Below are 21,618 nucleotides of genomic sequence, written 5' to 3' on the forward strand. Positions count from 1 at the left end.
CTAATATACATATGGAAATTGGGCATATTTTTTTTCTTTCTGTAGAACCTCTAGTCTTGTTTTCATTCTGAATTTTGACCAATATTGTAATTATCTATAGGCGAGCGATTCTGAGGTTTTGAATGCACCTACCGAACACTATATACTAGAATATATATAATTGAGTTGAATTTTGAATAGGGAAGTATAAATCCAGAGTACTTCATGTGGCTGTTTCATATCTCTATCTTTGTTTCGGGTTGTCTTTTCTTATTTGAACAGCAATAGTGTATGTTTCTATAAGGGCAACTACAATACTCAGCTTATATTGTTATGTAAAGTATTTGGAATTTGCTTTAATGCATTATAACAAAGGGACAATCAAACTCATTACCAGAAGACAAACTGACAGTGCACACACGTCATAGCAAAAAAACAAACAATAAAAAAAGACCAGCGCCAGTCTTCAAAGCACTACACAGAAACCTAAGGATCAACAAATACCTAACAAATACTGGAATAGGTCTTAGATGCCCCTAAAGGGTTAACAGATCCTGCTCCACATGTGACACTAGTCTTGATGGTCATGTATAATTTAGCTGACAAGTCTCGAGCATTCTAAGTGATGTCATACTTGAGGAAGATTACAGAGGAATGTGGTATCAACACTTGGAAAATATCCGTGTCTCAGATATCCCCTAATGGTCAACCAACTCGTGATGGGTCCGTAAATCAGTCAAGGGAGGACTGCAATTTTATCTGGTTGATACCCTAGGTTTTATGAGCTTCTTTGTAAGCAGCAACCTTCTACCACATAAATCATGTAAACTTCATAACATGAAATCAATTTGGATATTTCCTCCATATAAAGGAACTTCATCCATAGAAAATGTTATGTTCACAATAAGGAAGCTGAAACTATAATTGTGAGTCTACTCACAATAGCATTCCCCAATTCCGCACTACTCTATGCACATCCTCATGTCTTGTACTATAACCGTTCATCCTTCTATACCAATCCATTCGTTACGGAGGAGCTGCGTTTACCAGACAAATTAACAGACATGCAGACCAAATGACAGATGGACGCGGACACACGATTGGATGGACATGGTGATTCGTATATACACCTAAAGCTTTGCTTACAGAAGGTATACTCATGATTCCTTTTGTATTATTCACAGCAGACCATATATAGCTCAAGGTTAGATAAGGTTTGTAAACAATTATATCTGTGTTAACCTTGACGTTAATTTAATGTACGACGAATCCAGAGTCACATATTTGAAATGTTTAAACTTAGATGATTGGCCAAATTATTTTTATTTCAAAAGTAGTCAATTATATTTTTAGTTAACGTCGCTCGACTCTGGTAATCTATTAGTAACGTGAATGCTTTGCACGTATACGTATGAAGTACTAGGGTCGTTCTTGGTCGACTATTGGTATTTGCAACCTGATCCCAAGCACGCACTCAGTGGGGGCGACCTGGTAGAAACCTATTTTTCATTCTTCTATACTATCAGATTATTACGTGGCGTTTCCCAGATAAATTATGGGATAACCTTTGTACATACATGGTTTCATGAGAAATAAACTATCTAATAAACTATTTATCAGCAGAGGGATATGTGTCAGTCATCGAGTCTTTGCGTCGTGGACTTACATTGACTGAAGAATCATAATACATCTGTGGCTGTGTCAACGAAACTGTCATATAACTAGGACGTGTCATAGGATGGTCTCAGAACAATACATTGTATACTTAACTATAGAAACCACTAAATAAATAACCAGCAAAGCCCCTGAATGACTGCGGGTACCAGGCAGAATAACCAGTGGCAGATCACGAGGGCCGTAGAGGGTGTACGCACCTCTTACTTGCACTTTTCTTTTTATTAGGACTATACTATAATTAATCCAACTAGATATCGTTGTTAACCTTGTCATTTCACGTATATCTATTTTTTATGGGACAATTCGTTATATATAAATAATTTGTTTGTTTCTATTTACGTGTAATAAATTATTGATTAATATTTCAACGTAACATGATTTGGCAAATTGCCACCGTGGAGTTGACCAACGTCCCTCGGTCATTACTAAAGTTAATAAACTCATCATAGATACCAGGACTAAATTTTGTATATACGCCAGACGCGTGTTTCGTCTACAAAAGACTCACAAGTGACGCTCGAATACCCAGGATTGCTTAGGTTAAAAATGACAGGCATGATGCCTTCAAAGCGACAAAGGATGGAACAAGGACGTATTGACCCCTATTTCACAATTCCACCAAACAGAAGGTAATACTCTATTACAGTCACATGATAACAAAATGTTCCACAGATTTAGTATTTACATGCAAAACATGTTTAACCCCACACGCCCCAGTCCATTTGTGCCTGATTGATAATAATCCCCAGTCAGTAATTCCTATTTAAAGTAAAAGTCAATAGTACGGACCATTTGTTTTTCTCAGGGGGGAAGGAGAGGAAAGGGTAGGGGTAATTTTGAACTTGTTTGTTTCTGAAACAACTATGATTGTACCTTGGTTGAAAACAGTAATCTAGTCCACTTGTGTTTCTATAAGACAAAATTGATTTCAAACAAATTCATTATTTGAATTTTTATTTTTACTATTTTTATAAAAGAAGACCAACGTATTTTTTTTTCGCATGTAAATCCCAGGCAATCCCCCTAAAAATCAAATGGTACGTGCCTTAACTTTTGTTGGTTTTTTAATTACTTTTCTTCTTTTCCTTAATGTTTTTAACAGGATATGACTGTAACCGGAAAATCTGTTTCGCCGAAATGTTATACTGAGTCCTTTTTTCAAGGACCAACTGCAACTTGCCTACTGGGAATCCCCCTTTCTCAACCGTCATTCACAACTTTATTGTCATTTAAGACTAATTCGTATAAAGCCTTTGATTGATATTGAACCACTCATTTCCCTTGTTGGGTGAAACATTTCAACCGTACATTTGAATAAAAAATGCTTGTTTGTCTTTCTTTATTTAAGTCGCGGTCGTATCTTACATTTCATTAAATGACCGTAAATCTTGTTTACAACAAGAAACCTGTGAGGTTATGCTAATTAATTTTACAACAAACGTCAGTCACCGTTGCAATTATTCATCTCTCCTTCGACTTGACTAGGATAGTGATCCGGTTTTATACTGCAATATGGTGTCCTTCACTGTAAAAACAGTATTTATATCCTAAACACTTATCTAAACACTTTTTCTGTGTACGTTTTGAAACGCGTTTAGCATCTAAACATGTTTAGATTTAAGTCAGAATGTGTATTGCAGTCGCATTCCAATGACGTATTGTTTGACCTTATGCGAATTAACGATTACTTTTATACGTTGTGTTTGTTTTCAAACATTGCATAAGAGCAATAAGAATTACCCCAATTTTGTGATAACATACACACACGAACAGCAGATGACAATTGTCGATTTCAAAACTTGAATGTGTAACAAAATCAACCATGTAAATTTTAGCATGCATGTTTAGTGAATGTCAAGTCTGAAGCGTAGGACAACTCATACACTTCTGTTTCAAATTGGACAATGTTTTGTTAATTGTTTCTACTGTTAAAATAAGTTGGTATGTTAATAGTTATCAAAAGTACCAGGATTATAACTTAGTACCCAGACGAACGTTTCGTCTATTTAAGACTCATCAGTGACGCACAGATACAAATATTTAAAAAGCCAAACAAGTACAAAAATGTACAAAGTTGAAGAGCATTGAGGATTTAAAATTCCAAAAAAATCGTGCCAAATACGGCTAAAGTAATCTATGTCTGGGATAGGAAAATCCTTAGTTTTTCGAAAAAAAATCAAAGTAAAAGAGATAATTATTCACCTTGAGCGATGTATTATTGTTGACCATTCCAGATTCTTTTTTTGCGAACCAATCTCCAGCTGAATATGTGATTTAATTTTACTACGCTTCCCTCAGGGGTTTTCAAATCGAAAATAAATGCAAAAAAAAGTGATTGTTTGTGTCATTCAAAAAACAAACAATAACAGAATTAATTTCAGGATAAAGCCAATAACAGCTTAGTGTCTTAAAATATCAGCGGTACTTGTACTCGGCTCGAAACAGAAGTAATAGCCAGCTTATGCTCGCATTACACCTGTTTCTTAGCCTCGTACAAATACAGCTAATATTTAAAGACACTTATATTATATTTATTGTCTATTTAACTTCTCTTTTTCACTATATGTTCACGTAACAAACCGTCAAATATGTGCTAATTTATGTTTCGGCCAATAAAGGGTTAGTAATGTTTTTGCTTTGCTCCGCTCGCCGAAAGATTCTATTCTCCGTCTCCTTTCCAAAGTCCTGATTATACCATTTCTTGTATCCGAGAAAATATGATATGTCATAGAATGTATATCAAAGCTGTCATAAGATACGTAGTCATACCTGTGCATGATGCTCGTATGGCTGTCATGACTTAGGGACACATTTAATTTGGTTAAAATAGACAAAAACAAATAAAAAAATGACCATTCTCATTATTTACGACTCTGCGTTCATGTTTTTTCGAACCGGAATGGTTATCTGATCGTGAATATATAACGACTCGTACATCGAGTACCTACATTTGTACTTAACGAAATGCCGTGCAAAAAACGTTTATAAAGTACTAAATAAGGAAAGATATAATATGTATAGTTATTATATACAAAATCATGGGTAAGAAAAATACTCTAAGATTTACGTAGCAGGAAATTCAAATTTTAATTGACGATGTGGAGAAAAACAAATCTTTACTATTTAGCCGACTGAGCAACACAACTATTATTTCTATTATAATTAACATGAAAATAATCACCGAAAGTAACTTACATTTTAGTTGATAACCATAAGGCCATCACCAGACGGGTCAGTCATATCGCGAAAACTTCAATTCTTCAATTCTCAATTTAAGATTTACGAAAAATGTTATGACATATCGTAAATTTGGACAGTTTTGAAAACAAATCTTACGACTATGGCCTGTCCTACAACTATCATAAGACATGGCTCAGTCAAAAGATATTTTTGAAAACCAAGCCCCTTGTCAATAAAAATATTAAAAGACCTGATTATCATAAAAGCGAGTACTAAAAAACATAATAAATATATTATTGATTATGGACTTTTTGCACTTGCAAGTATATATAGTCTTACATTTCCATTGCGAAATAATAATCTAAAAGAGTACAAGATATTATACTTGAAGTAAAGAATGTCAAAAAACATATATCGCACATCTAATGACTTATCAAAACCAGCCGGTATTTAGGTATAGGAAGATGTGGTATGAGTGCCAATAAGACAACACTCCATCCAAATAATAATTTATAAAAGTAAACCATTATAGGTTAATGTACGGCCTTCAACACGGAGCATTGGCTCTTGTCTAACAACAAGCTATAAAGGGCCCCACAGTTACAAGTGTTAAACCATTCAAACCAGAAAACCAACGGTCTAATCTATATAACAAGAACGAGAAACGAAAAACACGTATAATTACATCAACAAACGACAACTACTGTACATCAGATTCATGACTGAGGACAGGTGCAAACATTTGCAGCGGGATTAAACGTACAAAACCTTCTCCTTATTACTGAGACAATAGTCACAACATAGAAAAACACGCGACAAAATATCAATTGGAAAGCTTGACTCAATCAAAATACGTAAGTTAACACACTATGAACGAATAAATTTGAGATGCGATAACTGAATGCATATACATAGTACATTGTATAGATCAGCAACACTGCAATAGACATATCTTGACGAAAATTGCATCTGGTGCAATAAATTTGTATCCATAGTCATGGTACTAGCATTTGTTCATGTTTGGATTTTAATAGCATGCAATCTTTATTGTTTGTGGTTTGTTCTTGGTTAAAGGTCAAATAGTGACAGCCCATTGCTTCTACGGGTGTGTTTAACAACATTGACTACTCATGAGAGTCCTGTGAGTTGTCAATTTGACAATCATATCACATTTCCTATATCTGTCTATCAGATTTCGTCCATTTTTGTACACAATATTTGACACTGAACGTTAGACGCCCATTTGTCACTGTCAGTACTGTGGTGTCTTTTTCACGTTTTTGCATGCCGTCTAATATATATATATATATATATATATATATAATGATGGTGGAACTTTCTAAATCATGATTTTTTTTTATGTGTTTTGTATTTCAAAATCAATGAATATATACACATGGAAAAAGTAATGCAACGCCGTATTTTCTTTTTAACCTTAGATACTAGCCTCTTTTTTTTGGATAAGATATGATAAATTATTTGTATAATAATAAATAAACATTGTTTTAAGATAACAGGATTCGATTTAATGGTAGATTTTTTTTTATCGTTTCTGTTAAATTTATACTCAATCTTTATATAAAAAAGTGACGAAATTGTGTAGAGACCTCTATTGTTGAATACTACTATATGTTGCCCCCTATATATGTCCTTAACTTGTGTTTGTTGTCCGATTGCTGTCCTATTAACGTATAATCTACATCTCCAGACCTACAGTTTTAGTTCGGTTTGGTGTAATTTTTGAATCAAAATTGACAGGGTTATTGAGTTAAGATAAGTTGCATTTTATTCGCTAAATAATATGATTAGAGGAAGAGGAAGATGAACCAAGGATAGATCTACATAAATTTATACAGATAAAGTAAACCGAATGAAAAAAATCTTGTTTCAATCTTTAAATTTGTTTCTACTGTATTAATTATTGAAGACATGTCGTATCTTTAAGTCTGGTTGATCTGCAGCTTAATACCCTTAAGTATGATCCTCCTTAAATTCGAGCATAAAATAAAAAAATAAAATAATTGAGTATGGAAAACCCGACCAAAGAGCAAAGAACGGCAGGAAGGTCACCAATGTGGAAGGAAGGTGTTAAATGCAGCGAGAAACTCCCGCACCCGGAATCGTGCTTCAGCTTGCCCCTAAGCAAAAAAAAGTATATAAGCTAAATTAGAATACAGATAGATAGATATACATCACAATTTTGCCAGAAATTACCAAAAAAATGTGTTTTTATCGGTTGGACTTTGAAACACCGATTTGGATTTACATTGAATACAAAAATAAATCATACATTAAGTTCCCACCTATTGAATGGAAAACAAATACAATGTTTAATCGTAAAATTGTCAAAAATTTTGCTAGTCTCGCTACACACGATGATGTTTTTTTTTTTTTTTTTTTTTTTTTTTTTTTTTTTTTTTTTAAATCAAATGGAATTACACACCTTTCAAAATCCAGGGTCTGCTCCTACAGCTACAGGTCAGAGTATTTTGAACTGTGCAAAATATCTGATGTAGTTTATGCACACTTTTATTGTGCATTATCCATATTAAAAAAGAGACTTTACCCAGGTTATGTGTTGAAAACAATGAGGATAAACGCAGTTGTTATGCTGTTTACGGGAACAGTAAATAGAACTTATCGAGTCGACATTTATTTCGATTAAACTCAAGCGATAATTAAATAATGTTTAAATAGTCCTATTTCAATAACTTATATCACAAAACAATATAGAGCGTTTTTTATTTTCAATTTCAAAATACCTTTTTCCATGTGTATTTATAGACTGTTCAAGAATCTTAATGATGAAACTTATTTTACGGCAGTTTGCAGGATGTTAGACTAGACGTAAAAGTCGAAGCCTTTTGGGCTACATGTATATAGCTAGCTAGGACACAAGCTAGGACACAAGATGTTGTTTCAAGGTTAATATAGTTAAACCGATTTAAATAGCAATTACAGTCAATCTTATGAAAAGACAGAGTCACTGCGGATTATTAGAGAAACTATGATGAGCTCTTCGAAATTATAAAGCGTATTGATAGTACAAATGTATAACATAGTCATTTTGTAACATTCAAATAACATCGACCTAATAAACATTTTCCATATTCTACAAGCCGTGCACTTGCCTGTCTAAACTGATTAGTGTATTGATATGCAATGTAGGCATTTTAATTACATCATTTTGAAATTATCGTAACAAACGGCCGTTTCTTCATTGAAAATGACACATTGTATTATCATAACAAATATTAGGTGAACACAAATTTAAAATAAACTGAAAATAGGTGCATATCCCTTGTTGATGTGTGCAAATGTTAAATGCTTATTCAGCAAAGTGAAATTGCCTTTTAAATTTGTTACACACTATTTTTTCTAAATAAAACGTATAGTTGTCACACATTATTTTGGTACTAAATTTTATATTTCAAACTGTCTAATTATATTGATTTCTATTATGTACATTTCGTATACAGCATGCGTACATTTATTTAATTTATTCAATACTAAGAATGATCTCGAAAGTCGCTATGAATTTACATGTCCGAAATATTTGTTTACATATGAAACATGTAAGATTATAAATTTCTGTTTGTCAATAACCTTTTAAACTTTAAGCTAATGCAAACATGTTGCAAGTTCGATATGCAACGTTTATACGGTCATATCAAATACATGTATACACATAATTTAATTCACCGATAGATTGAAATTGATCACCTATCGTAATTTTCTTTGATAAACGTATTCAATTTGTTATCTAATTTCTGTTGACGAAATGAACATTACAAACTTTGTTGGAAGCAACGCTATTTGGTATTTAAAGAAAGATAAATTTATATTCAGGGACTCCGTTTGGATATGCCAACAAGAGCACATGAACTGCGTTCGGATTTCATCGCATTCATATACATTGTTTTTGATTTAAAATGACTAAGTTGTAAAACTGATACTTAATTTATATTTGGACTTAATTAAATGAATTTGGACTTTACCAATTTGTTTATGTTTACTGTATTGAGCTGCCGACTTGTGTGTGAATAAAGAGCTAGTACCCCGCATTGTGGATCGTCCCCAAAGACGGAATCCCACCCAAAGCCGTTCTGGCAATAGTTATTTAGAAAGTATCAAAATCTTTCTTCATAATTTGGTGAACTTTCTTAAACCTATACGATTGCCTTTTCTATGAAAAAGAAGCTTATTGTGCACGCCGCTTGATATGCATGCCAAAATTATGTAAGTATTGAATAAAGATGTAAAATATTTATCACTGAGACAGCAAACTAACAGACAAAATAAAAACAAAACACATGCGTTCGGTACCCATCTTCTGATTTTCTATGTTGGAATCAATATAGTTCAGCTCTAAATCGATTAGGGTGTAAAAAGGGAGTCGTTACATCTAAAGGAGCGATATTCCATTTCATAAAGAACAAAAACCTTAAGTTGATATGACGACTTTTATTGACCACGGTTTTTGAGATTTTTTTCAAGGTTTATTTTTAATGATTGATAAACTATAACAAAGTTAATGAGAGAACATTCATAGAATGCAGGTGCAATATTTACCGCGCTGAAGTATGTTCATTATTCATTTTTCATTATTCAAAATTCAATAATGAATAATGAAATAGTTCATTATTCACTATTCTATGTTAAATCATGAATAATGAATAATGATATAGCTTATATTTAATTATTCAAATTGAAAAATTCCTAATGAAATAAAAAAAAAATGACTGTAACACTAGTACTTAGTCTTTATCCCGTATTTTGGAACTCGTCGATTTGGTGCTATCCAACAAATATTCAAGCTAATATAATAAGAAAAAAGTCACTCTTTGAAATTTTCCTCTTTATCTATTTGTTTTTTTAGTTTCGGAGCTTAAACGAGATGATTTCCCTATCTATTTTAACAGAATGTTCTTTGTAAATGATAATAAACGATATAAACGACCTACATATATACCAAAACATTTATAAAAAAATATCATACATTGTCTTTTTTTTAGTTTACAGATATATCTTATATCACATTCGAAAGCTCACCAAAAGAGTAATAAAAGGTATATAGTAAATATGTTCCACGACGCCTATTAGAGGAGTTACGGAAAACCTAAATGTCGAAATACGCGTGAACATTAAAAAATAGCTTATTTTGAATAATGGACTGCTGCGACCCGCCATTCCTTACGGACAGAACACTTTATACACCTTCTGAAAGCTTGTTGATAGAAAAACAAAATAGATTTAAAACAGTATGTGCCACAATGATGTAAGATAGGTTATGGAGAACATAAATACTAAAATTCGATTGAAAATTCAGAAATAGCCAATTGTGAATAATGGAATGGACATTTTAAATAAAGGAACGGATTGCTGTGACGCTTTGAAATTACATATATGTTTTATACCTTATTCGCAAGCTTATCAATAAGGGAACATAAGGTACATAGTAAATGTGTTCCGCAACGCATATTAGAGGAGTCACGGAGAATATAAATGTCAAAACACGCGTGCATTTTTAAAAAATAACCTATTTTAAAGAATGGAATGGATTGCTGCGACCAGTTAGCCTGTATTTTCATACATATATTATATAAAAAAGAAGATGTTCTATGACTGCCAATGAGACAACTACCCGCAAAAAGACCAAAATGAAACAAACATTAACAACTATAGGTCACCGTACGGCCTTCAACAATGAGCAAAGCCCATACCGCATAGTCAGCTATAAAGGGCCCGATAAGACAATGTAAAACAATTCAAACGAGGAAACTAACGGCCTTATTTATGTAAAAATATGAACGGAAAACAAATATGTAACACATAAACAAACGAAAACCATCGAATTACAGGCTCCAGACTTGGGACAGGCACAGACTTAAATAATGTGGCGGGGTAAAACATGTTAGCGGGATCCCAACCCTCCCTCTGACCTGGGACAGTGGTATAACAGTACAACATAAGAACGAACTATTAAAAATCAGTTGAAAAAGGATTAACTCATCAGATAGACAAAACATACAAGTGGACGTGGCCGGGTACTTATACATCCCGACACAAAAAGACACAATGAACAGATCTGAGAGCACTCGCAGTTTTCTGACAGCTAGTTCAAAGCCACTTACAACTAATAAAAAAATCATGCCTCTAAGACTAAACAATCAATCCGTACACATCCAACATACAATAGATTTAGTGGAAAGACGTCACAAACAAACAGAGAAAAACATTATACCCACTTCGATAACTCATCAATAGAGATACAATAGGTAAATTGTAAATATGTTCTGCAACGCCTATTAGAGGAGTAACGGAGAACCTAAATGTCGAAATACGCGTGAACATTAAGAAATAACTTATTCTAATAACATAATAGACCCATCAGCCCCTAGATACAGAAAATGTCGTACACCTTTTGAAAGGTTGTTGATAGAGGAACAAAATGGGTATACACAATATGTGACGCAACGACAATAAGGGGTTACGGAGGACCTATATGCCAAAAATTACGCATGAAAATTCAAAAATATCCAATTTTGGATGATGGAATGGATATTTTAAATAAAAGAATGCATGGACTGCTGCGACTCTTCATCCCATAATTAAAAAAATAGTGTTTACACCTCATTCGAAAGCTAAATAATAGAGGAGCAAAATATATATACATTTAGGTGTAAAGTAAATATGTTCCATAATTAGAGGAGTCACGGAAGACCTAAATGTCGAAATACGCGTGAACATTAACAGAATTAACTTCTTTTAAATAATGAAATGAACTGATGCAACCCACTAGTCCCTTTGTTAGAAAAGTTTATACACCCTTAGAAAGCGTGTTGATAGAAGAACAACATGCATGGATATGATAAATATGTGCCGCAATGACTATTAGAGAGGTTACAGATGTCATGAATACCAAAATACACATGAAAATTTAGAATTAGCCAACTTTGAATAACAAAAAGGACTGCTGCGGCACTTCGGGCCATAATTACAGATGTATTTCATACCTCATTCGAAAGCTTACCAATAGAGGTACACAAGGTGTAAAGGTATATAGTAAATATGTTCCGCAACGCATATTAGAGGAGTAACGGAGAACCTAAATGTCGAAATACGCCTAAACATTAGGAAATTGCTTATTTTGAGTAATGGCATTGACTGGTGCGAGCCTCTAGCGCCTATATACAGAACAGTAAATAAACTTTTGAAAATATTGTTGATAATGGAACAAAATTGGTATACACAGTAAGTGACTTAATAACAATATTAGGGGTTATGGAGAGCATGAATGCCAAAATAAAAATAAGAAAGAGCCATTTTTGATTAATGGAATGGACTGCTGCGACTCTTCAGCCCCTTATTACTTATATGTCTTAGACCTCATTCGAAAGCCAATCAAAAGAGGAACCAAAGGCATAAAATTAATATGCTCCGCAACGCCTATAAGGAGAGTCACGGAGAACCTAAATGTCGAAATACGCGTGAGCATTAAGAAATAGTTTTTTTTGAATAATCCAATGGACTGCTGCCCCTAATTACTAAAATATTATATGCCTCATTTCAAAGCTTACCAATAGAGTATCTAGGGGCATGCTCATGCGGATTTGAACATATAGCTTCAAATCTGTTTTGTTAATTCCTCTTTCAACAATCTGAAAAGGGTGAATAAACTTTCTGTAGAAAGGGTTTGCGGGTCCCAGCAGGCCATTTCATTATTTAAAATAAATTATTTCTTAATGTTCATGCGTATTTCGACATTTAGGTTCTTCATTTCTCCTCTAATAGCCGTTGCGGAACATATTGAATTTATACTTTTTGTTGCTCTGTTGATTAGCTTTTGAATACTTCAAGTAAACAGAATCGCTGTGCATCATGTCACTTTAAGCCTTTTTCTTGAAGCACATGGCGGTATCTGGTTTAGTAGCTTATTCTTAAATGACTTCGATAGTATCTTAAATAGATAATATAATCGCAATTTTACATTAGACGTTTTACTAAAACACTTAGTAAATTAAAATAAGGAAGTAAAAAGATGCAGAGAGAGCAGAACAGCTCTTCTCATTCCACTGATTGAAAAGTTCTAACCGACTTTTTTAAACTGCTTCTGCCACTAAAATTCAGTGCAAAAACTGATGCTGCAATTCATCCACTTTATATCAAACCAATGTATCGTTCTGTCATTAATGAGTTTTATTTACTTAATTCAAATGGACTTAATTCACAGAGACATATAGGTGCAGAAGATTTTATGAGGTTATTGCAGGAACTTAAAACCTATCATGCTCATCATTTAGTGCACATTTTACCAGTTTGTTTGAGATGCACTGGATATAGGCATGAAGGACTAAATTAGCGTTCAGAATTTACTTATGCGACACCTTACCATATTCTTATTATAGTCCTGTCTGTCCGATTTACTAGTAGAACTACAACAGGTCATGATACATAATTAGTACACAATTGATTACCATTTGTCTTTACCTTAAGCATATATAAGTTACTAGTAGTTATTGATTTATTGATAGAAAAATAACACACTGAAAAACAATAAACAGAAAAAAAGATTTGAAAAGGCCATATTTTGAATGAACATTCACATTTTTTGTAGCATTTTCAAAGGTCTCAAGGTCTATTGATTCACGGAAATGTGTTTTTTTTTTATGTATTAATGAAACAATTTCTCATTAAATTTCCAAATAAAGGCAACCAATGTTCAATATTCATAATTCGATAAAAAGGAAACAAATCAAGGCTGCAAACAAAAACTAAGGGAAACGCATCAGTCGCTAAAAGAAAATAAAGGAACAACCGAAATACTAAACTTCAAACAAAATATCTATGTAAAACAATCCCTTATAGCCTGGCCAAAAGAAACGCTCGAAAGCTTATAGATACGGACCAACTAATAAACAACTGTCAAATTATTCACTTGGTTCAGGCCATTATTTAAAAAAAAAATAGAAAAATGTTTTAGTTCAACCAGGTTGATGTGTTTTTATTGTTTGTTATTGTTTTAATGTATTATTGTGTATTATTCAGCTTGTTGATTTTTTGGCTTTGTTACTTTGTTACTTGTGTAGCTCATTTGACAAAATAATGTTCTTTTTCAATTACTGTTGTACAGGGAACTTAGACTCTCTTGATTGGGTATTTTAAAGTTTCTCAACGTGACAGTTTTATTTCTTATTTTCCTCCTTCAAAGTCATTAATCCTACATGCATATATACCTGGAATAACTTTTATAGTTAAGTAATTAGGTTTCATGATTGCTTATGGTCTACTCACCAATCAAAGACACAAGGATATGAATATTACAGTATAGCCTTCATCATTAAAAAACTCTTTGATTGTATTTAAAGCAACAGAAGTATACCGCTGTTCAATAGTCATAAATTTAAATCTAATCAAACAATAAAACAAATTCGAATTACAAGTCAAAACCGAACAATCAATTAATAAGAGGAAAACAGAACATCAAAAGCACTGAACTACAACGAAAACAAACGGCAAGTTGAACATACATAGAAACTGTATTGTCAGGAATAACATTTAGAGAATCAGTTCAAAGAGATTATTCAAAAGCAGAGACCAAGTTTAGGGTAAATGTTGAATGAGCTTCTAGCATATTAAAGCATATAAAATATCAGGACCCTATTTTTTCTGTCATCAATACAAGTGTTATCTACAGATAAAAGATAAATTTCAACGAGTAAATAAGCCATATGGTACTAGAATCATATTCAAAACAGTGTGGTCCTGGCCATTGATTGACGACCTAAATTATCCAATTGACTGGGACAGATTAGGTGAACGTTTGTCTGTAACGACCATTGCTTACTTCTTACTTATTACATAATTTAAACTTTGGGGTCACCAAAGGTTCTTAACGCCTTTAATACTTAAATAATTCAAAAAATTATTCAGGAATAACCTTAAGTTTATGTTTTGATTTATATTATTGATATAAATCAACACATCGTATTAATCCGGATTCGTTTTTCGAATTGCTTTATTTAGGTGTTGAGAACCTTTGGTGACCCCACAGATTCAGTGTCTTTAACAAGTACATAGTGAGCAGTGATTGTTACCGACAAACATTCACCTAATCTGTCCCAGTCAATGGGATAGTTTAGGTCGTCAATCAATGGCCAGGACCACACTGTTTTATGATTCTAGTATGAAACATCAGCTCACTTAACAGACCTAAACAAAAATTATATGCTTTCTCCGAAAATTGAAGTTTTTTTAGCATTGATAGCACAAAGAACTCGCATTACATTTCATAAACAATGCGCCTTCGGAGTACTTTTATGAATGCTTCTTCAGCAGGAGAGCTTAAATGAATTAACAAATGTCTATGCAAAGACTTTGAAATGTCGACTACTTTTTTTTTGCACTTATCTTTAAAGTTTGATTCCTCCCACACCAATGAATGAGAAAGTGAGCTTAACATGCTTAAGTGGAAGAATCGGAGTTACAAATAAATAATCATGCATATTATATATACATTCGGAAGCAAAGGTATTTCCTTCCAAAAATCGCAACTTTGCACGAGTTAACAAATACTACTGTATCATTTTGTCCACTATCGCAATTGCTATTGTGACTATGTTGAACGCATCTATCCCATCGAGCATGAGATAACGGATAAAACAGATACAGTTAAGTCGGCCTTTATCTTGACTTACATCTAAACATTGACAATGAGGGTCTAAGTAGTGCACATTCTAGCAGCCAGCGCCTGCATACTGAGTATATATCTCTAAATTGATACGGTTTTCCCGATCTTGTATTTCATATCAATACATGATTTTCTTGGTAGAGGATTGCTGCTCACAAGGAAGTTATTAAACCAAGAGTTCCAAATGGTGAAGTTAAAATCACCCCTCGTTAATGTAACAGACGCCATCACGAGACGGGTGGCCGTTATGGAATAACAGTTTCACAGATGATATTGTATATGTTCCTTAAGTGGTAACATTAATCCCCTTTCATTTGCATGAATATGACCTACCGAAGTAGACTATATACCGGATGTGTAATAACATAAACAACACGACGAGTGCCACATATGGAGCAGGATCTGCTTACCCTCCCGGAGCACCTGAGATCACCTCCAGTTTTTGGTGGGGTTGTGTTGCTTAGTCTTTAGTTTTTTATGTTGTTTCATGAGTACTATCATTTGTCTGTTTGTCTTTTTTTCTTTTTTAGCCATGGCGTTGTCAGTTTATTTTCGATCTACATGTATGAGTTTGACTGACCCTCTGGTATCTTTCGCCCCTCTTTTGCAAACAAAGTGTACCTTATATCCTCCTCCTTGCGTTGTGTCATATACTTCATATTACAGCACTTATGAAAACAGTTTGTTACTGAAGTCAGAATAAGATAACTATTGACAACAGAATTCTCTGCAATAGTAAAAAAAAAAATGAAAAAAAGGTATATATATTGCATGCGTCCAAAGCGCTTTTCCGGGTTGATCTTAATCATTTACGCTTAGAGCCTGATATTTGAAAGACGAGAATGTAAGAAAAACAACAGAAACAGTTGAAGAGCTATTCGACCAAAAGAACAAAAAGATAAGACAACAAAGTTGACTGTCAGCTGCACTTGGTGGACTTAAATATTAGGTTTTTTTTTATTTAAATATTTATTATTGAACAATTCTAGGGAATAAAAGGAATTGCAGAATAAAATCTCTTTTTTTGCTGGCATGGTTTCTTAAAAAAAAAATCGAAATAATATCTGTTATAACAAATGTAATTTCAAATGATCTTACGCTTTAATTTGCATATGGACAGTCTATTTGAGTATGTGTGTGATAGGGATAACTGTCGTTACAACTATTATTGATTCTAATCACTTATAAGTGTCACCACGCGGATACATAAAAAAACTGACGGTATGATACTAGTATGGGACAAATAGTTGAACACTAATTAATGAATTTATCTCAAAAACCTGTATATATACGGACTGGTCTATGATGACAGGTAATAACATCAGAGCAGTTAAAATTAAATTAGAAATATATTATAATTGCTTCCTTTGTTGAAACACCATTTAAAACAAATAATATAAAAGGTCAAACAATTATTCAAGCATTTAGGAGACAAAAGTCAAAACATAAAAGCGCTTTAAATGCTGAAATCACCTGAACGTTTGAAAAGTCCTTGATTTATCCTTTGTCTAAAGCGATTGAAAGATAAAGAATTTTGAAGACTTCAAAATGGCGCAAATTTATATTTTATTTATAGTTAAATGGCAAAAACATCATTTTTTTCTGTTTTATAAATTGCAATAAGAGTTTTATTTAGAGAAAGAATCATACCAAAACAGGAGGAAACATCAGGAATCTTTTACGTGAGTATTTCTTTATATTTGACTTGTTTTTCTAGTTGTTATATGTATGATAAAATGTAAACAAAAAATCTACTGAACCCATATGGTCATGTACAAGTTCTATAGCTGATATATATGTGTTCAAACAGCACAGTCAATTGTTGTTTGTTATACATTTTTTCAAGTATGTTTTTATTCATATTTTGGCCATCTTCACTCGCCTGTCCAAAGCCAAACTGACCCCTCTTTAAGTTTGTCTTGTCTTGACTTAATCTTAATGGTTTATATATTGTTATTAAAACAAACGACGTATCATATATGTAGACACAAAATGAAATAAACAGTACTGGTATACACTATGAATTTGAAGTATACAAAAGGAGGATGATAACAAAGATTTAGCGATAATACCGTGTCATAAATATGCAAATGCAGCTATTGTGTTTCTTTGAAACTTTCATGTAAACAAGTACCTGTGTTACTTAGTATTCTTAAATCAAGATACAGGGGCAGATCCAGCCATTTTCAGAAGGAGAAAAAGGGGGGTGGTCCAATAAAATTGAGAATGGAAATGGGGAATGTGTCAAAGAGACAACAACCCAACCAAATAAAAAACAACAGCAGAAGGTCACCAACAGAATATATTCCAGGAGTTTCAACCCCACTTAATCCGCCCGAGAGACATAATATACATAACACCTCATATGTGAAATATTTTACATTAACTTTATCATCATACATTTTCTTAAAAAAACTAAAACTTTAGCATTTTATATCATGTAACTTTAATATAATAAGAACTTGTTCAAATTGCGTAGAATGCTAAAATTTTAGTTTCATAAATTTAATCGGTTTTTTTTGGCAGCTAAAATTTTAGCCGTAAGAATTAAGATTTTCGGTAGGCTAAAAAATTAGTTTTAGTATATGAATTCATTTTGTATTATATATAAAAAGAGAATGCTAAAGTTATAGCAAACATGTTATTCCTTTTCTTTTTATTGCAGGATGATACTAAACCAGTTGGGAACTTTCTTTTCTTATTTCTTAAATAGATAAATTGTATTCAGCTGAATGATAGAAAAGCTGAATGCAGTTTTTCTGGCACAAAAGAAATTAAGGTTTTTCAACATAGATGCAAATTGTTTCTCTTTATGAAATGGTTATTTAAAAGGATATATGTAAGTAATCAGACATTTAATTTAAAACACAGGTTTGAGCGAAAAAACGTAGAATTTTAGCCATTTGGCAATGATTCAAAACAACCCATTTTGAGAATGAAAATTGCAGAGTGTCAAAATTTGTTGCAGTCCGTTATATATACTTTCACGGTACTACAAACTGTCGATACCTATAATAGTTTGAAATTGCAAAAAGTCGTGTTTTTAGTGACGTATGTACACTAAATTCATTGGATGTTGAATGTGAACTGATTGATATTTTATTCCTAGATCAATGATTTGTTTATAAGTTGTTATTGGCTTTAATTCACTGTAACTATGAGCACTGTCAGATCTATAGATAAGTGTCGTTTTGGTTTTGTAACAATAAGTAACCGGCCACTTCTGTTTTTTGTTAGATTTGCTAATGTTTTTCTTAGTGTAACCATCTGGTGTATCCCTCTGGTGCATCCATCGGATAAGTTAGGCATGTTCGACTGAGTTTTATAGTTCGTTCTTATGTTTAACTGTCACACCGCATTCAAGGTTAAGAATACGTTCTAGAATGATGCCAGATCTATCAGATCTCCCTGTTCGTTGTCAATGACATAATATAACATTGATGCTGTGGTGTAGTGTAGTACAGTCCTTGGATGGTGTAAACTTCCCACTAACACCATACACCATTACACCATACACCATACCCCATTACACCATACACCTTGTACCATTACACCATACACGTTACACCTTTGCACCATACACCTTACACTTTACACCATACACCATTCCCCATTCTATCTACACGATCCGAAATTACCCATAATGAAATTAAATTTTGAATATTAAGATTTTTATTATGTTTATGCTAACAATCCTAAAAAATAAATAAAAAAAACTTCGTTTGCAACCAATGAAGGGTCGTACATTATCATTCACACCATTCCCAATCGCACGTTACACAATCACACCATTCCTCATACACCATTACACCATTACCCTTACACCATACACCATAGCACCATACACCTTACACCATTGCACCATATGCCATACACCATTACACCATACACGTTGTTTTGGGAAGTTTACACCATCCAAGGGCTGTACTAGACTACTAACACAAAGGTTCGTGCTTCGATCCCCGTTCCGGGGAGTAAATTTCAGGGACTGAATTTTCGGCTCTCCCTCGAGTATGGTCTTGAGAAACGATAATAGCCGTCGGATGGAGACGATAAATGGTTGATCCATGTTAAGAGAGAGCCATATATCTTGCACGTAAAAGGGTGAAAGGAAAACAAGTTCACAAGACACTATACAGAAAACAAGACATTTAACAAGAACTCCTCAACCCCCTGAAACATGGACAATCAGGAGGTTTTATGATAAGGGGAACAATATCTGCTCAACCAGAAACATCTGTCGTATTATGCAACATGACCAAATTGATTTTCTTCCTTTATACAGACCTTAACCGTTATATATGTTGCTTTTTTTCTTTATTTCAGACTTTTTCTACAAATATGTTACAATACGGTTATTTCCAATTATTTTGCGTTTGTTATGCGTGTGTTATAGTTTTCAGACTCATTTATCGTTCAGTTTCCATTTAACAAGATGTAGATAGTACGAAGTACACTAAAAGGAACGTGTCAATGCACAGCCTGTGTGACGTATGCCCCTTTTGCAACCACGTATATTCGAAAAGGTATCTTCTTTTCCAGATAGGGTGTATAAAGATAACTCGATTTAGATACTGACAACTTAAATAAGAACATTATCACTATTTAAAAAAAAAGTCATTTGGTCTTGCTGACTGATAGTTTTCTAACTCATTGGATTCGAGTGATATGAACAATTATCAATGAAAGTAACAACGTCCTCATAAGTACAATAGCAATAAATTATCACTGGTCATCTCAACTCAATTGCTTTTCTCACTCTCAAAATTGGCATGGGAAGAATGGCCATATAACACTGGTTCAAGCGCGAAAATCAATCTCGTTTAAATGATCAACGATAATCTATAAAAAAAAAAAACTAAAAAAACCCTAGTGTATGGTCAAATAGATCAACGGAAGACTTGTAATAGCACAGTAATATCCCGATACATGGATAAATGATTTACTTTTCTTTTACTCGGTTGTTACTTTCGCGTGGGTATCTAGAAATATTTATCTGTATAGATTAACATGCAAATCTACCTACGCTCAAACTCTAATGTTATGTTTTGTATTGACGGTAAATTAAATAACAGTATTTTTCGTAAATAGACTTTTTATGGTTATATTATGAACTTCTCGTAAATGGACGCATTTAAATCAGCCATCCATGTTGATTTAAAATGTATATCTTTATACGTTGATGATCAGTTTACACCTTTAAAATTGAAAATGACTAATGAAATAATGACTGCATAATGAAAAAAGTTTATAGATTTGTCATGCAATTCATAAAGCTTTTAAAGTAATTTTGTAATTTGGAGCTTACTATTTGTTTCATTTACTTATATAGATATAGGAAGATGTGGTGTGAGTGCCAATGAGACAACTCTCCATCCAAATAACAATTTAAAAATTAAACCATTATAGGTTAAAGTACGGCCTTCAACACGGAGCCTTGGCTCACACCGAACAACAAGCTATAAAGGGCCCCAAAATTACTAGTGTAAAACCATTCAAACGGGAAAACCAACGGTCTAATCTATACAAACAAAACGAGAATACTTTTGGCAATAGGTCTATTTTGTAAGGATCAAAATGGGTTGTTAAAGAAATGTCTGATCTTTTTTTGTGATTTTTTTTTTCTTTTCATGTTTTCACAAATTACAATAAACGCATGCTCGTTAACACATGTAATGACGAACTTAATAAAGGCAACTACAATATACCGCTTTTCGAAATTCATAAATCGATTGAGGAAAAAAAAGCGGTTACAAAATAAAACTGAGTAAAACACATTAGATATAAGAGGGGAACAACGACACAACTGAAACCAAAATGCAACACACACACAAACGAACTATACAATGACAATAGACATTTTCCTGACTAGATACAGGACATCTTAAGAAAACATGGTATGTTGAACCTGGTTTTGTGGCAAGTCTAATCTCCCGCAAAGTAAGTAGGTAAAACTTTATTTTGATTCGGCATATTGACAAACATACTAAAACATTAGCTCTAATGAGATGTTCACCGAAAATTTTATACTTATTGACTGGGTAAAAAGAAATGACTAGTAGTAAGTTTTTGCCCTGATGCGTATCCGATGG

The 21,618-nt window shown here is 33.1% G+C and overlaps 1 protein-coding gene across 1 annotated transcript in view; it reads left to right on the forward strand.

Annotated features, from left to right (window-relative positions):
* Positions 1-2,202: 2,202 nt before the first annotated feature.
* Positions 2,203-21,618, forward strand: part of LOC134710624 (endoprotease aex-5-like) — a 70,352-nt gene continuing 50,936 nt past the window's right edge. Inside the window, exon 1 of the mRNA XM_063571006.1 lies at positions 2,203-2,285. Coding sequence (XP_063427076.1) covers positions 2,203-2,285 — 83 coding nt within the window. The remainder of the gene's footprint in view (positions 2,286-21,618) is intronic.

This window comes from Mytilus trossulus, chromosome 3 (assembly GCF_036588685.1).
Source record: "Mytilus trossulus isolate FHL-02 chromosome 3, PNRI_Mtr1.1.1.hap1, whole genome shotgun sequence".
Classification (NCBI taxonomy): Eukaryota; Metazoa; Mollusca; class Bivalvia; order Mytilida; family Mytilidae; genus Mytilus; species Mytilus trossulus.